The following is a 17,068-nucleotide window of genomic DNA, read 5'->3' as shown; positions in this document are numbered from 1 at the left end:
CCCACGTGTCTTTGGAAGATATCAAGTGCAAAATATTGATCCCAAGGTTGAAACTTTTTTAGGTATGCTTGGCGCAAACACAACATTGCTCATCACCAAAAGAACAGCGTACCTGCATTGTGCTCTCCCCCCCCCCCCCCCCCCCCCCCCCTTCAGATGGAAGTTATTCTGAAGGAAATTATGGACGGTTCCAAATAGCAGTCAGTATGAGCACAAAACCTTCAGGGTTCTAAGGAAAAACCTACTAGAACATCTGAAATTGACTTGGGGCCAATCAGAAGCATTTTTAAATAGTGGCAGGTGTGTGCTGACTTGGTTCTGATGTGAGTTTGAATGTGATTGGTTAATTCTAAAAGCAGCTATAGTACATCCCGTTATTAGAGGGTGTGCGCACTTGTGCAATCACATTATCCCAGTTGTTCGTTTTTACTTCTCCTCTTAAAAAGATGCATTTAAATTGTGTTGTGCAAGTTATAGGTCACATTCATCGTAGGAAAAGTTGTGAAATGATAGATCTTGGTCAGATTTGTTTATATCACAAAATCCTGGCATTTAAACAGGGGTGTGGAGATTTTTGATATTCACTGTACACTAGTTTTCAAGACACCTGTAGGTATTTTTGAGAGTCACTATGAGGAATCTAGCTTTATGAAATCTTGCAAAGTTATGTTTTCTTTTTCTATAGTCAGAACAGTTTTCTTAATATTTTCCTCATGTCATTACCTTTTTCTTGTTTTATTTTTACCTCCATTGCTCGCAGTGCAGAAGTGAAAAATGCAACAAATGAGTTAGGAGAACCAAGTCTTGCTTGGGATAGTTTTCGTCTTTATATTGACCATGCGCAAGATGAGTCAAATTGTAAATGCTGCGTTTACGCTCAAATCCCAGCAGAGCCTATTTCAAAGCTGGACTTTCACATTTAGAAATCAAATCTGCATGGAAAATTAACTGAAAGTGCAGCATATGTTTAGTTACAAAGCTGCAGTTTGAATGCACTTTCTTTCCACCCGATGCAGATCCTGTCTATGGGGATGATGACGGAATACTACCACTTCTTCTTCACCACGCTGGTAAGCAGGGGCGCGTTTCAACACTCGCATCTTTTCCTACTTGAAGGGTTCGATACCCACAACAGGAACCGTAGAAATAAAACAGAGTGACTCAAAATAGTCCACAAAGCCATCATAGACCACGGTAGGCTTGCTCCCATACACATTTGCGAGCACACACGTCATAAAATTACTGTGACGTGATTGTTACTCTCGCTAACCTTTGCCTAGCGCAACGGAAACAAAGCAGTGGCTCAAAAATAATTTACAAAATCAAAATTACGCCGATAAAGTATTTTTTTTATCTACAGTAATTTCCCGTGTATAATGTGCATCCATGTATAATACCCACCCCCAAAGTTGACCTCAAAATTCTGGAAAATTCTACCTATGTATAATGCATTTCTACAATGCATGATTTTGCTTCTACCAATATGATCAAAACATGAAGTATTATCTGTATTTTGTTATTTAAAAATATATATATATATTTTGAAGTGAAGCACTTTATTTGAATGCGTAATACTTTTTATTTACTTGCTCTTATTTTGAAAGTTCACAACCCTACTTTTATTTAGTAAATGAGAAAACCCATAGTTGTGCTCACCCCCGACATAGTTGTCATATGACTCATGTAATCGTTATTAATGATAACCTTCAAGTAGCCAAGTAGAAAATAAAACAGAACAACTCAGAATAATCCACAGGTTTGGTGACTGACCTGAGCTTTCAAGAAATCCTTTCTCCGCAGGACCTGTTCGCGCTGGACCTGGAGCCGTACCGCTACAGCGGCGTCAACATGACGGGCTTCCGGCTGCTCAACATCGACAACCCCAAGGTGGCCTCGGTGGTGGAGAGGTGGGCCACGGAGCGGCTGCAGGCCCCCTCCAAGGCTGAAACGGGAATGATGGAGGGCATGATGACGGTAAAATCAGGTTCCAAACACAGCGCTCCCTTCAGATGCACGTTTAATTCGTTCCGTGAGCACACTTACAAGTCAAAACACTCGGATGTCAAATCATCACGCCACATTAAAATGAATGGAAATGTCATTAATCCGTTCCAGCCACACCCAAAAAGAAACAACATTTTTTTTAATGTGTACAAGAAAAATAGCACTCATTGATATTGTGCTTTATAATATATATTTTTTGGCACACCTTGCCCCCATGTGGGGGCAGTAGAATACAGATCTACACGAACAAGAGTTTCCCAAGAGCTCAGTAACCTGCAGTGATAATAATTTTTTACAAAGGATAAATAGCATGCCTGTGAGTATGATGTTGTCGGTGTACACGTGTTGCTCCACCATTTGTGTTCAAATATATGTTTCTTACAGGGTTATAACACTGCAACACAGATGCTATTTGTTAGCTCCTCTATGGCAATTACTACGAGGATATCTTTGGCCCGGGTCAAAATTGAAACGGAACATTCTGGTTTAAGAGGGAGGCGTTTCTTTGCACTTTTGTGGCTAGCGCAACCGCAGTTTTAACTCATTGATTGCTAGTCTTCCCAGTTAACATGGATGTTTGACTTCTTAAGCCGTCAATGGCAGTAAATGTGTTAATTTGATGTCAGCATTTTTCTGTGGTGTACATTCATAAAAATTTCAAGAAGAATCCCAAACATGTTGGCGATGGAGGCACGTAGACTCTGTGAGAAGTGATACACTCAACGGGGATTCACGGCCCAACAATAAATAGGACACTTTTGGACAGTCTAACGGCTTGTTAATTAGCTCCACTTTGACTTGCTTATCTGCATTAATGTGGGTCATTAAAGGCTTACGGCTATTTATAGCTCTTGAATTGGTAAACAAATTTAATCAACATAATTACCCCCCCCGCATGCTAATAGTGCTTGCGAACAGTACTGCACTGTGATGTGAAAGACATCCACCCCCCAGCCCAAAAAAATAAAAATCAAGACAGAATCACTGAGTGAATACATGTGAACACACAAACATCTATTTTGGGAAAGATTCAATTGGCGCGTCTGATAGCCCCCATTAGTGTGGAGCACAGTTACACGCCATGTTGTTGTGTAGAGAAACACTACGGGGGAAAATGCTGAAATGATTACTCTGCTAATACATACAAGCCTAGCCCTGTGATTGGCTGGTGACCAGTTGAGGGTGGACCACGCGCGTTCCCTTAGTGACCATAAGCGGTACATGGAATGGATGGAGAGCATACAGGCTATCTGCAAGCTGAGGGAAGCACAATAGAAATAAATAGAATGGCTAAAAATAATCCAAAGAGTGAAAAAAAAAAAAAAAAAAAAATCCATGAAATTTTGCAAAATGCAAAATGTTCGTGGCATGATCGCTCATGACGTGCTGACCGTTCCTCTCGCCTGTTAATAATGATAACCAACAGTTAAACAAGAGCAATACACAAAAAAAAATCACAAATAATCTACAAGATTGAAACACAACAGAATAAATAGAATAACTTGAAATAAACCGCTTTCAGGAAAGGGAGTTTGGCTCGACTTGTATAATTTTTAAGAGTAATTATGGACTGGAAAGTGGAATTCAAGACTTTTTTTTTTTTTAAAGCTCACCCTGTAACCGTTTGTAGCAGTAGCCACTGAGTTGCGGATGTTTCTGATTGCAGACGGAAGCGTCTCTGATGTACGACGCCGTCTACATGGTGGCGGCCGCCTCGCAGCGTGCCGCCCAGATCACCGTCAGCTCGCTTCAGTGCCACCGACACAAGCCCTGGCGCTTCGGGGCGCGCTTCATGAACATGCTCAAAGACGTGAGTAGTTTTTATTGAGGTTTTTTACTTTTTTCAGTGTATAACGGGAGTGTTTTCTTTTAACGACGCATCCTGCCATCATCCATCCAGCTGCTTCCCAGCATCCGGCCGCGCATTCAGGGTATCAGGAATGGAAAAACTTTTGTGCTCAAGAAACACATTTTATTATTTTAAAAAAATATATATATTTTTTTTTTGGTGGACATATGGGCCAGATTATAAACAAAGAGCTGAAATGTGTATGTATGTAACATATGTGATATTGTTTAGTTTACTGTTTATTCCAATTTTGAGGTTGTATGAGTTGCAATTTATTTATTTAATCCATTATTTAATAATTAAAAAAGGTTAATTCTCATTTTTAAATTGTAATTTAATAATTAATTAACCAAGTATTTACAAAATATTTTTTTATTTCACTCATTATCTTTATTTACAAAACCAATTAACTATTTAGCGAAATAAATAAATATAGGTTACATCTAAAATAGTTTTTTAAATTTTTATTTATAACAAATCAATTAACAAATGAATGTATTTTATGAAACAAAGGAATGTTAAATGTTTAATACATTGTTTATTTGACTATTATTATTTTATTTAAAATACATGTTTAATGTCCATAATAGATGGTTGATTTTACATTTTTTTCATTTGCAATGAATCAATTAACCAATGATTTAATAAGATTTTTAAAACAATACAAATCAAATTCATACATTTTAATGAACCAATTTTAGGGAAGAAAACAGCTAAATTGATCATTCAAATGCTTAATGGGCCGGGTTAAAGAACAGAGTGGGCCTCATGTGGCCCCCGAGCCATGCTTTGCCTATCACATCCCATATCTATTCTTTACAAAAGCATAGAGGGAGGAGACACAAAACCACCGTTGACTTGTTTCTAATATTTAATCATACACTCGTGCTGTATCAAACATTCTGCCTTGACGTGACGCAGATTACAAAGATGACTTTTGATGAACACGTCTTATTGTGTTTGCAGCGCAAAGGCAGAAGCGATTATGCAGCAGCGTTTGTATGGGATCTCATTACATGTAGTTGTCGAGTGGACTGTATTTACTCTGACAGTGCGGTAACCTGTTTTGTTTTTTTTTTTTTTTTAATGAAGCAGCTTTATCAGCTCTAAGGTACATTGTTATGATGTTTCACTTTCTAATTAGATCGCTCTTGGATTAGAAAATAAGAAAATGGAAGGGAGAGTTGAGAGAGGGCGTATTCTCAACACTGTTACACAAGGAGAGATTTATAGCAACTTCTTTTTGTTGCCTGAGCAGGTATTTATGTGGATTAAATTGTGATATAGCGTTTCATACTAATCCAACACTTGCTGGAAATGTAGTATTGAAGAAGGATTTTTGTTTTGTTTTTTGTTTTTATTTATTTCATGAAAAGTTCATAAAGCAATACAATACCATATAATCTTCTCTAACAAAGCCATTTTTTAAAATTGAAATTAATGTTGATTGGAATATCTGCTCTGGTTTTGGTTAAATGCATGAAAATTACAGAACCAATTCTCCATTTTAAGGTTAAGACAAATAAAAATAACGTGGCCCTCTTTTGCATAGTGTTTAAAATATTTTGTCACACAAAAACATAACCGTGTTGGCAGGAGCGGTAAAGAGATGTGATACACATGCACAAACATGTCTTTTGCATCAGCATCTTTGATTGAAAGACGGCAAAATACGTTACTTCGACCATGTTTGGATTACAGTAGTTGCCTGATTTCATTAGCGTGTCTACATGCCACGCTCATCCTGGATGTCATGCGCCGGCCGGCACACTAATGACTCCACCAGCGCATGATCAACACGTTTGATTGGAGAGGATTTAAAAAGGGCGACTTGATGGCAGCGTTTCATCTGGATTTAGCCGTCAAGTCGGCGTCACAGATGTGCGCAGGCGAAAGGCTGGATGAAGAGAAGCCTTACAACCGTGCGACAACCTCCCGTAAATACACAAACAGGGAAAAAGGGGAAAACAAACACACACAAGTTCGCAAAACGCAATTCATTTAGGCTTCCACTGCTCGGAAGACAAATTGACAAGGCCCGCAGGAACCTCTGCTTTCAAACAACGTGATTAGTTTCACGCTGGAACATTTTCCAACTGTTTTATCTCTGTGGAGAAGACACCGAAATGGCTGGATTATCTCGACAAGCACAAAGGATGGCAGGTTCTCTCTTTTTTTTTTTTTTTTTTTTGGACAGCACATGCTGATTTTCACATTAAAAACAGCACTGGTAAAATTCAGTCCCAGCTCCCATTGCTCATGATACATCATACAGTATGTCTCAATAATAAGAAATTCTAGCGGCAAACTTCAGCGCTGCAGCTCCCTGTTGAAAATCTATAACTCGTATTTGCTAAAGATTTACAGTGAAAACACGCCAAGTCGCTATTCGTGAATTTACCTACGCGTCTTTATCTGTACAAAGTATTCTCAGCTATTCGCTGAAAAAAAAAAAAAAAAAAAACCCGAATACATTTGTGTTTTATAATGCTCTTTGCATACTGCTCTAATGCCTAGATCAGACTGCAAGATTGTCGTGCCGATATTGACCCGTTTTCTGGTTCAGCCTTTCCGACAGTGTTTGATTTGACAAGATACAGTCCCGTGATCGTAAAAGACGGGATACGGTGGTATCGCAACAGAATGTCGTGCCAGGAAAGACCAAATTTGTCTTGTCGTCTGATCCAGGCAGAAGATGCCATAAAAAGGAGCCAAAACCCTGGCTAAAGCAAAAGCAGCAATTGGTGTCAAGGGAGTACAGTGGTGCGTCGAGATACGAGTGACCCGACTTCCCGGGTTTTTCGAGATACGAGCCGTCGATGAGCTGATTTTTTTTGCTTTGACTTGTGAGCTCAAACTTGAGAAACGAGTGCTGTATGGCGGCATGAGGATCCACTCACTTGACAGCAAACAGCACTTTGGCTGATATTATTAGGAAATATTCTTCCAAAAACTTGTTTGAAGCTGTACATTGCCAGTACCAGCCGGAGTTGACTTGAAAACTAACCATAAAATAAAGACAATGGCACGTTGCGTATTTGCGCAAACTAACAAATGCCGCCATATTCATGTGCAATAGGGGAATGGCTGTACTGCATGTGCGGCCTCGACGGGTAAAATGGATGATTTGTGCATCTTTTGGATAAAAGCTTTATCTGCAAGTGCACTGCTCAGATTTAACCTGACTGTTACTCAAACTGAGCTCACTTCATTACCGACGAGTGCGTTCGTGAGCCGAGCTGCCCGCCCGCCGTTCCCTGCCTGCCTGCTCCATTTACATCATCGTCCGCTAGACACACCACACACACGTACGCGTGCGCGTGCACACACACACACACACACACACACACACACTTTAAATGTCCAGCCAGTACAGACATGCTCATTACGATGGAACTAACCATTGTCTCCGGGACTGGCCCGAATCCTCATCAATTATTCATTCTCTCCTAATACTTGTTTACTCCGGCTTCTACAGTAAACTGGATGTAGCATTTTTGGTATCTGACAATTTAAAACAAATATAATTGAGATTCAGTGCTTGTGCCACATCTTCCCACAGGTGCAGTGGAACGGCTTAACGGGACAAATCGTCATAAACAAGACAGACGGCCTGCGCAAAGATTTTGATTTGGACGTGATCAGCCTCAAGGAAGACTGCTTGGAGAAGGTGATCCGTCTGACCCGCTTTTCTCTTCCTCTTAATTGATTCTTAAGAACAAAAAAACAAACAAACAAAATAGCTGTCATTTTCATTTTGTAGTACAAATGTAGTCTGGAATAAATAATTGACCTCTAGGGCAACATCAGGAGCAGCCCTGTACCCTAAATGGAGACGTGTTTTTTTCTTTAAAAAAAATAAAAATAAATAAATTATTGTGTTTGTGACAAGACAAAAATAGCCACGAGAATAAGGACACCCCAATTCCAATGAAGTTGGGACGTTGAGTTAAACATAAATAAAAACAGAAAACAATGATTTGCAAATCATGTTCAACCTATATTTAATTGAATACACCACAAAGAGAAGGTATTTAATGTTCAAACTGATAAACTTTTTTTAAATCATTAACTTAGACTTTTATGGCTACAACACGTTCCAAAAAAAGCTGGGATAGGGTCATGTTTACCACTGTGTTATATCACCTTTTCTTTTAACAACATTCAATAAACATTTGGGAACTGAGGACACTAATTGTTGAAGCTTTGTAGGTGGAATTCTTTCCCCATTCTTGCTTGATGTACAGCTTTAGCTGTTCAACAGTCTGGGGTCTGTGTTGTCCTATTTTACACTTCATAATGCACCACACATTTTCAAATGGGAGACAGGTCTGGACTGCAGGCAGGCCAGTCTAGTACCCACACTCTTTTACGAGGAAGCCACACTTGTAACACGTGCAGAATGTGGTTTGGCATTGTCTTGCTGAAATAAACAGGGGCGTCCATGAAAATGACGTTGCTTGGATGGCAGCATATGTTTCTCCAAAACCTGTATGTACCTTTCAGCATTAATGGTGCCTTCACAGATGTGTAAGTTACCCATGCCATTGGCACTAACGCAGCCCCATACCATCACAGATGCTGGCTTTTGAACTTTGCGTCCATAACACGTCCATTGAGGAACATTTTCCTTAAACTGTTCGACTATTTTCTCACGCACTTGTTCACAAAGAGGTGGACCTCGCCCCATCTTTGCTTGTGAATGACTGAGCAATTCAGGGAAGCTCCTTTTCTACTCAATCATGGCACCCACCTGTTCCCAATGAGCCTTTTCACCTTTGGGATGTTCCAAACATGTGTTTGATGAGCATTCCTCAACTTTCTCAGTCTTTTTTGCCACCTGTCCCAGCTTTTTTGGAACGTGTTGCAGCCATAAAATTCTAAGTTCACGATTATTTGCTAAAAACAATAACGTTTGTCAATTTGAACATTAAATATCTTGTCTTTGCAGTGTATTCAATTAAATATAGGTTGAACATGATTTGCAAATCATTGTATTCTGTTTTTATTTATGTTGTCCATGCCATGATTTGAACCTCCCGAAGCCTGTTTTGATGGGGCGGAACCAAAACGGAGTATGGCCCATGGCGACCAGGGGCGAAGGCAAGCTGCTTTTAGCCCCGAATGCGTGTGTGTGCGTGTGTGTGTGTGATTATCCATAATAGTTGATTGAAATGATTATCCATAAAAGTTCTAAAAGCATTTTCACTTGTGGAGGCAGCACTTCATACGCTATACGATTTCCACTTTCAAATCCCCAACGCCTTGCTCACAGACTCATTTTTTGGAAATAGGCAGACAACGAAAGACTTGTTGTTTATTTTCACACTTCATTCCAGAAACACAACGATTTGTGTACGAACAACTAAAAAGTACATTTTCCGTAATATGTCTCCTTTAAATAAACTTTTATAATGACTGACAATACTGCTGATTTTTTCATTTTTAATTTTAACATTTCGACTCAAGTAATGTCCCGCATAATTTTGTTGCCTTTAAACGTCCAATGCCATCCATTTTAAAAGTGCTCTCTCTCTATTGTTCCCTGCAAGATAATCGCAGGCAACAATCGCCTGAATAAAGTGTGGAAAAAGGTCTGTAGCCACTTTAGCTGCCCGCAAAGCAGACTAAAGCAATAGTAACGATGTTTACTAATCAATGCTTGTCGTCTGAATCTCCCGTTTTTTTCCTCCTTTCCCCGCTTAACGTGTCCATGACTGGTCTCTTATCTGTTGTGATTTGACGATTTTCCCTTTTGTGTGGGTCGTGTACGTTGGTTGAAGCCAAACTACGTAGCCGGTAAGATTGTCATCTTTACATTCTGTCTTTTACAGATTGGCGTATGGAACTCACAAACTGGCCTTAATTTGACGGAGAGCAACAAGGATTTGAGCACAAATGTCACAGACTCCATGGCCAACAGGACGCTCATTGTTACCACTATTCTGGTACAGTAAATATCGAGAACTCGCCCTGCCACGAACAAAAAAAAAAAAAAGAAATGCGAGTAATTGACGCCTTCTACCTAAAAATCTTTATAAATGCATTAATGTATTAATAGTTTAATATAATTTCATATTCATTTTACCTTAAACTATAAAGAGATTATTCCGTTTCAACAACGTGCACATGCAGTGAAGGCTATAACTTCCCCGAACAACCCAGGTTAACCATAGCTCCTTCCCCAACATACAAAGCTCTTAACAGTCGAGATGCATCACTAACATATTTTTTTGACAATAATTACAACTTCCCTATTAGCCGGGGACAAGGGCTTTGGCGGCATCTCCCCCCCAAAAAAAAAAATAAATAAATAAATAGTTGAAGATTCTGCAGAGAAAAACAAGAATAGTTACTTTTTGAATAGTGAACCCGAATATGGGGAAGTTCACTCTATTGACATCAGTATTCCTACTAGGAATTGTAATGCCTTCTGAACTGAACGTATTGGGGTGTTCAGGAAAATCCCTACGTGATGTACAAGAAGTCTGACAAGCCGCTGTACGGAAACGACCGCTTCGAGGGATACTGCCTGGACCTCCTCAAGGAGCTCTCCAACATCCTGGGCTTCTCCTACGAGGTCAAGCTGGTGTCCGATGGTAAATACGGGGCTCAGAACGACAGAGGGGAGTGGAACGGCATGGTGCGCGAGCTTATCGACCACGTAAGTACTTGGAAGCAAACAGTAGTGGGAAGTAACAAAATATTACTTCGTTTTTTTTGGGGTGTACCGGTATCGGTACTTTACTCTATTTTTCAGACAGCTTTTTACTTTGACGCCCATTTGAAAACAGATGTCTGTACTTTTACTCGTTATTTTGTAAAAATAGGCTCATTACTGTTTTAAACCTGCACGGATGACGAATCGACGTAAAATAGATGTAAATAGAGAGAATTGAGATCTTGATTGATTGAGAGTTTAGCTGAAAAAACAGGAACAGCGGTGGCATGGAGGAATGTGAACCAGGACGCATTAATGATGGCAGCAAAAGATAAAGAGTATCAAGATACAGTATTCCCCTTCAGTGCCAGCGCTCCCAGTTAACATGGATATTTGACTTCTAAAGCCGTCAATGGTAGTGAATGTGTTACCTCATTTAAGAGAATTGTTTGATTTTGTGGTGAATTGTGGCAAATGTGTTGGTTTTGTTGGGCAGGCCTAAAAAAACAACAACAATATTCTGCAATTCAAATATTTTCCATCGCATCTGAAAAAACAAGAAAGGTATATTGTCTCGGTTTTTACCATTAGCTAATTTAGTTTCTTTGGTAAATCGGTTCACAATGTCAGCAAAGCTATGGGGACACATTGTTTTGATAGCATAAAAGAGGAGCCAATGCTCACTAGGTCTTAACAACTTGTGACATGTAACAGTTCCAATTCGTAGTCCGTGTTAGTACAAAACCTCTATTCTTCTGCTAGAAAGAAAAAATGTCAGGAAAAGCCTAATAGAACATCTGAACTTTATTGGGGATTAATAAGAGGCACTTTAAATGGTAGTATGCGTGTGCTGACTTCCATTTCACGAGTTTTAAATGGTGTAAAAAGTTTTAGTCTCATAAAAACCTGGCAATTGAAGAGGGCTGTGTCGACATTGAATATTCACAGTAATTGACAATAAAAGTATCTGTGCATGTACTTAAGTAAAGAATATGAGTACTTTTGCCTCCACTGCAAGTGAAACTGATACGGTCTTGTCTGAGGGATTCTGACGCTTTTGCGGCGGTCGCCAGGTGGCCGACCTGGCTGTGGCTCCCCTCACTATCACCTACGTGAGGGAGAAGGTGATCGACTTCTCCAAGCCGTTCATGACGCTGGGCATCAGCATCCTCTACCACAAACCCAACGGCACCAATCCGGGCGTGTTCTCCTTCCTCAACCCGCTGTCTCCTGATATTTGGATGTACGTGCTGCTGGCCTGCCTCGGCGTGAGCTGTGTGCTCTTCGTTATTGCCAGGTAATGCTGTTTCATTTGACTCCTTAAGGCAGTGGTTCTGTACGGTTCTCATGAGTAACTGGTGTGCAGTGAATGTTTTTAGGAAACTATGGAGCCACTGCATTGCTATACAAGCTGTGTCAGAAAAGTTAGTGGACTGGTGTCACAAAAGACACATTTCAAATCCAAATGACAAGTTTTCCCCTTCAAAGTAACCCCACCGGAGTCTAACACGCTTTCCAGCCTTCTCTGGTACGCCTTCATGCACTCCTGGAAGAATTATTTCGAGATCTTTAGCAGCTCCGTTGTCACGGCCATCTTGATGTTGTCGACGCCTTCAAAACAGGTTCTCTTGATGAACCCCTTGAGTTTGGGAAAGAGGACAAAAAGTTACTCGGAGCCAGGTCTGGTGAGTTGGAAGGTTGCATCAGCATCGTTGATTGGCGATATTCTTCTCAGTGAGAAACTATCGGATGTTCATGGCGTTGACATCAGGTGTGTTGTCATGGTGAAGCAACCCCAAATTGTCGTGTCAGAACTTTCTCTTTGTATATGTGCTTGTTGATCTTCTGGCCCAAATTGAAGGGGTTTGGAATAGCATATGTCGTTTGCAATACCATTCCTGGAACTTCTTTTACATACCTCGTATAACACGCATGGGTTGTGACCAAGCTTACAGCGGAGATTTATTTATTTTTACTTTTTGAGCATTATTTTGAGTCGTGGAAGTTGAATGGGAAGTGTACTGATTTTGAGTATGCATCAGAGCACTCGCACTAGCCAAACAGATGTAAAGTGGTCTCAAGCACGGTTTGAATGGGCTACAGTTTCAGTACACCCTTGGGGTGGATTTCAACAAAAGGAGCAAGGTTCTATAAGATTCAAAAAAGGCATAGAAACTAAGCTTTCAGTCAGTCAGAAGTTCTTTTTTTAAAAATTGTGACTTTTTGCCTCTCCAGGTTCACCCCCTACGAGTGGTACAATCCCCACCCCTGCAACCCAGACTCGGATGTGGTCGAAAACAATTTCACTCTCATAAACAGTGTGTGGTTCGGAGTAGGAGCACTCATGCAGCAAGGTACGCTTCTTCTTGAGTGAATGATTCCCACGTGCGTCGTCGCTGTTTTTTGTTACGTGATGCCATCTTCGTCTTTCAGGTTCTGAGCTGATGCCCAAGGCCCTGTCCACGAGGATAGTCGGTGGAATCTGGTGGTTCTTCACGTTGATCATTATATCCTCCTACACTGCCAACTTGGCTGCCTTTCTCACGGTGGAGAGAATGGACTCGCCCATTGACTCTGCCGACGACTTGGCCAAGCAAACTAAAATAGAGTACGGCGCGGTGAGAGACGGCTCTACCATGACATTTTTCAAGGTAAGCGTTACAGTGAACCACCGCCTATTCCCGGTTCACTATTCATTCTTTCATTGTTCTGAGATGCCACAAGATGGTAACAAATGACTACTTTTGTCTAAATGAAGCTCATCAACTCACTTCAGCATCAAGATACCACCAGATGGCGCCAAAGAAATACTGGCTGAGCACAACATTTGTGAATGCCAAGCTGTGAATAAGGAGGGTTTCACTTTATAGGCAATTTAAAAACAAATAATTGGGGGGGGGGGGGGGGTGTATTCAGGGCAGGACTCAGTTTGTATTCCCCATGAATATCATGGGTTTACTGTATTCATAAATTCTATAAAGTCCAACAATAGTGGCCCAAAAAAAAAAAAAAAAGTTTTCTGGATACATAATCGGCATTACTGTATGTACCCAGAAACGATGTCTTTGACTGTCCATGATTTTGAGCGGGTCCTTAAATGTCCCGCTTGCATCCCGACAGAAATCCAAGATTTCGACCTACGAGAAGATGTGGGCCTTCATGAGCAGCCGGAAAAACACAGCCTTGGTGAAGAACAACCGCGAAGGCATCCAGAGGGTCCTCACCACCGACTACGCTCTCCTGATGGAGTCGACCAGCATCGAGTACATCAGCCAGCGCAACTGCAACCTCACGCAGATTGGGGGTCTGATCGATTCCAAGGGCTACGGCGTGGGAACCCCAATAGGTACACAACGTAGTGCTTGTTATTCTTTGCTATTTTGAGGGCTTTAAAATACCCACCAACTCCAAATTTTGCTAAGAACTGGGCTCAGTAATGTCCCGTGGAATATTTTTTTAAATTCAGCCACCAAAGACAGTTCCACTCAGCAAAATGGAATTTGGTGGGCATGCCTACCCCGAGTACACCCACAATCCAGGCACAAGGAGTCTGCCATTTTGGTTCAAAGCAACCATCTTCTGGTTGCTAAGGCCATTTCCAGGGATCCTTCAGGGGCAAACTCGTCAACTACTGGCGAGGAGGAATTATCGATGTCAGATTTACGGTAAAGTATCGGCGGCTGGTATCGGCAGCCTTCATGAGTGCCGTTACCTTGAAACAATGATGTATCGGCCCGATACCAATACTTGTATCGGTACTCACCCATCCCTATTGAAAAGACACAGGAAGTCTGCCATTTTGGTTTAAAGCAGTCATTTTTGGGTTGTTTCGGCCATTTCCTTCAAGGGCAAACTTATCAACAACTGGCAAGGAGGACTTATTGATGTAAGATTTGTTTGCTCTAAGTATCGGTGGCTGGTATTGGCAGCCTTCACAAGTATGGGTATCGGACCGATACCCATACCTGTATCGGTACTCACCCATCCCTATAGAAACGACATGAAAAAGTCTGCCATTTTGGTTTAAGGCAGCCATTTTTTTACATTTCCAGGAGTCCTTTAAAGACGATTGTGTCCTCAAGATTTTCTCCGATTGCTACTAAATTAGAATCATGTATACTAGATGGGGCGACACTTAAAAATGTGAGTTTTCAGCTAGACAGGGAAGTTGGGTGACTCCCCCACCCTTTCCCCTCCCCCCCAAAACAAATTCCAAACATGAGCACCCCCTTCTTCTTGTGATTTATTCTATAGGCTCCCCTTACAGAGACAAGGTGACCATCGCCATCTTGCAGCTTCAGGAGGAAGGCAAGCTGCACATGATGAAGGAGAAGTGGTGGCGGGGTAACGGCTGCCCCGAGGAGGACAGCAAAGAGGCCAGCGCTCTGGGCGTGGAGAACATCGGCGGCATCTTCATCGTGCTGGCGGCCGGACTGGTTCTCTCCGTTTTCGTCGCCATCGGAGAGTTTATCTACAAATCCAGGAAAAACCTGGACATTGAGGAGGTGAGCGTCGGCCAGTGCGAGTGGCACAACAAGTACTAACGTGCTGCATTTGGGCCACGCGCCCGAGGACTTGAACGCTACGCACGTTTGAGCGGCGCCCTTCAGAGGTTAATGGAAAATGTCCGAATGTGTCAAACTGCATTGTTACAATCAAAACTTTTTAATCACTGAGTTTAGTGTTTTCAGTAGCTTTGATGTAGAGCTCATGAATATTTTAATCGAAAGAATACTTTAAAAAGTCCTTTGAGGAATAATAGACGCTTGTCAGCGTTTCACATCATGATGCTTTACCATCATGGCCTTTCTGTTTTTATGCAAAAAAACAAATTGTAGTTTTTTTTGTGTGGGATAAAATGTAATTCATGTTTTATTTTTTTATTTTTTTTTTGTGGGCAAGACATGGTGCAATGCTATTCTTTGTTGTTTGGACAGCATTTGCATATTCAAAAACAGCCAGTGTGCAATACTTACTGTTTTTTTGCACCTCCATACTTCCAAACAGTTTCTAATTAGCAGTGAATATTGTTTCCAAATTTGTTGTATTTATCAAGTTATTGTGTTTTTTTTCTCTCTCTTGACCATGTCAGGTGTCGCATCAGAATAAAAAAAAAAAGTTGTGAGAAAATTACATCCTTTTAAACCTTTGATTGCTGCTTGTTTGGTATTGGTGTGCTTATTTTCTTATTTTGTCCGCTTTCACCAGCATTTCCACATCATCCCTAAAACATTTGGGGTAAAATATTACACATATTACTTTTTATCAATGCTTATGTACATCACTGCATGCCACCAAGGTCTTATTTTTTGCATACCAAACTTAGCATTCATTGAGCGTATATTATTAACTTCTGATTAAATGTACAATTTGAACTCATTGGTATTTCATATTTTACACTCCAAAACACCAGGGGGCAGCATTTGAGAAAATTAGCAGGTTTGTTTTGTTTTTTAAAAAGGAAAGTGTGACCACACTTTTGTTTTTGTCAAAGTGTGGTCAAGAGCGACCCGATGATCATTTGTTCATATTTTGATTCCGATTTTATTCATTTCTTTTTTTTCACGTTGGGAATAATGAAAACAAATGATTTGTCCTACGGTCAAACTGTGGCCATCATAACTGCGCAGGCAATGTTTTGAGTAACGCTGGAACATTCATAATTGTCATACAAGTGTAAGACATCAGCCTTTAACGTTGCAGATCTGCCTCAGGTGTCACGTTTATTTATTTTTATTTTTTTACATTCTTAATCGGTATGAACAGTAAAGAGAATGAAGAGTCACCCATATTCTATACCTCTTATCCACACTAGGGTTGTGGGTGTGCTGGAGCCCATCACCGCCGACTTTGGGGCGAGAGGTTGGGCCTCGGTTGCTTCACGTGCATTCAACTGCCTGTTGGCTAATCTCAAGTATCAAGAGACCGGCGTGCTAGCTCGCTCGCTAGCCTGGGCCCGATACGTCCGCTGGTGTCTCTCTCTCTCGGCTGGCAGATTACAGCGTTACGGCCCTCCTCCCCATAATCCTGTCAATGGAAGACTAACCCCGAAAATGAAGTTCATGGAGACCTCGCGGCGTGTAATCAGGATACAGTCGCTAAACAGCTTATACGATAAATGTTGTGTCACAAAAAGGTCACAGACCTTATGTTGGGAATGATAGTCAAGTATATGTGTGTGGGTAACATGCTGATCCCTGTGAGACAAACTTCCCACATCATTGTAGATCGGGGGTGGTTTAAAATTTATGAAAAAAATAAAATAAATAAAAACATTTTAAAAAGACTTTTTTTTTTTTTTTTTTTTTTTTTTGCCATTCTCGTTCTAAAATCTACTAGCAATGCTGCGGCTTGTTGTTGTCGGCATGAAAATTGTAATATGCACGTACGTGTATATTAGTAAATTGTGCGATTAAACACAGTAAAGGGACAAAACTCCAGATGTTTTAATTAATTTCTAATCCCCCCCCCCCTGTTTCCTAATCCTCGCTAGCAACTCTTGCCTTTCAGAGGGATAATCGCCGGGGTAATTGTGAAAAGCAAGTACCGCCGAA

General features: G+C 40.9%; 1 protein-coding gene across 3 annotated transcripts in view; it reads left to right on the top strand.

The window, feature by feature from the left end:
- Window positions 1-15,813, top strand: part of LOC133405523 (glutamate receptor ionotropic, kainate 1) — a 32,555-nt gene extending 16,742 nt beyond the window's left edge. Inside the window, exons 5-16 of one of the 3 annotated variants that reach the window (XM_061682558.1) lie at window positions 1,017-1,070; window positions 1,801-1,974; window positions 3,671-3,814; window positions 7,416-7,523; window positions 9,406-9,447; window positions 9,688-9,801; window positions 10,314-10,517; window positions 11,588-11,811; window positions 12,750-12,868; window positions 12,948-13,165; window positions 13,635-13,860; window positions 14,769-15,813. In XM_061682558.1, coding sequence (XP_061538542.1) covers window positions 1,017-1,070; window positions 1,801-1,974; window positions 3,671-3,814; window positions 7,416-7,523; window positions 9,406-9,447; window positions 9,688-9,801; window positions 10,314-10,517; window positions 11,588-11,811; window positions 12,750-12,868; window positions 12,948-13,165; window positions 13,635-13,860; window positions 14,769-15,058 — 1,917 coding nt within the window. In that variant the 3' untranslated portion in view covers window positions 15,059-15,813. The remainder of the gene's footprint in view (window positions 1-1,016; window positions 1,071-1,800; window positions 1,975-3,670; window positions 3,815-7,415; window positions 7,524-9,405; window positions 9,448-9,687; window positions 9,802-10,313; window positions 10,518-11,587; window positions 11,812-12,749; window positions 12,869-12,947; window positions 13,166-13,634; window positions 13,861-14,768) is intronic. The other 2 variants (XM_061682560.1, XM_061682559.1) reach the window with 2 other exon arrangements.
- Window positions 15,814-17,068: the final 1,255 nt, after the last annotated feature.

The sequence above is a fragment of the Phycodurus eques genome, chromosome 7, assembly GCF_024500275.1.
Source record: "Phycodurus eques isolate BA_2022a chromosome 7, UOR_Pequ_1.1, whole genome shotgun sequence".
Classification (NCBI taxonomy): Eukaryota; Metazoa; Chordata; class Actinopteri; order Syngnathiformes; family Syngnathidae; genus Phycodurus; species Phycodurus eques.
Note: the sequence above shows the minus strand (reverse complement) of the source record. Positions and strands in the feature narration are given on the sequence as shown.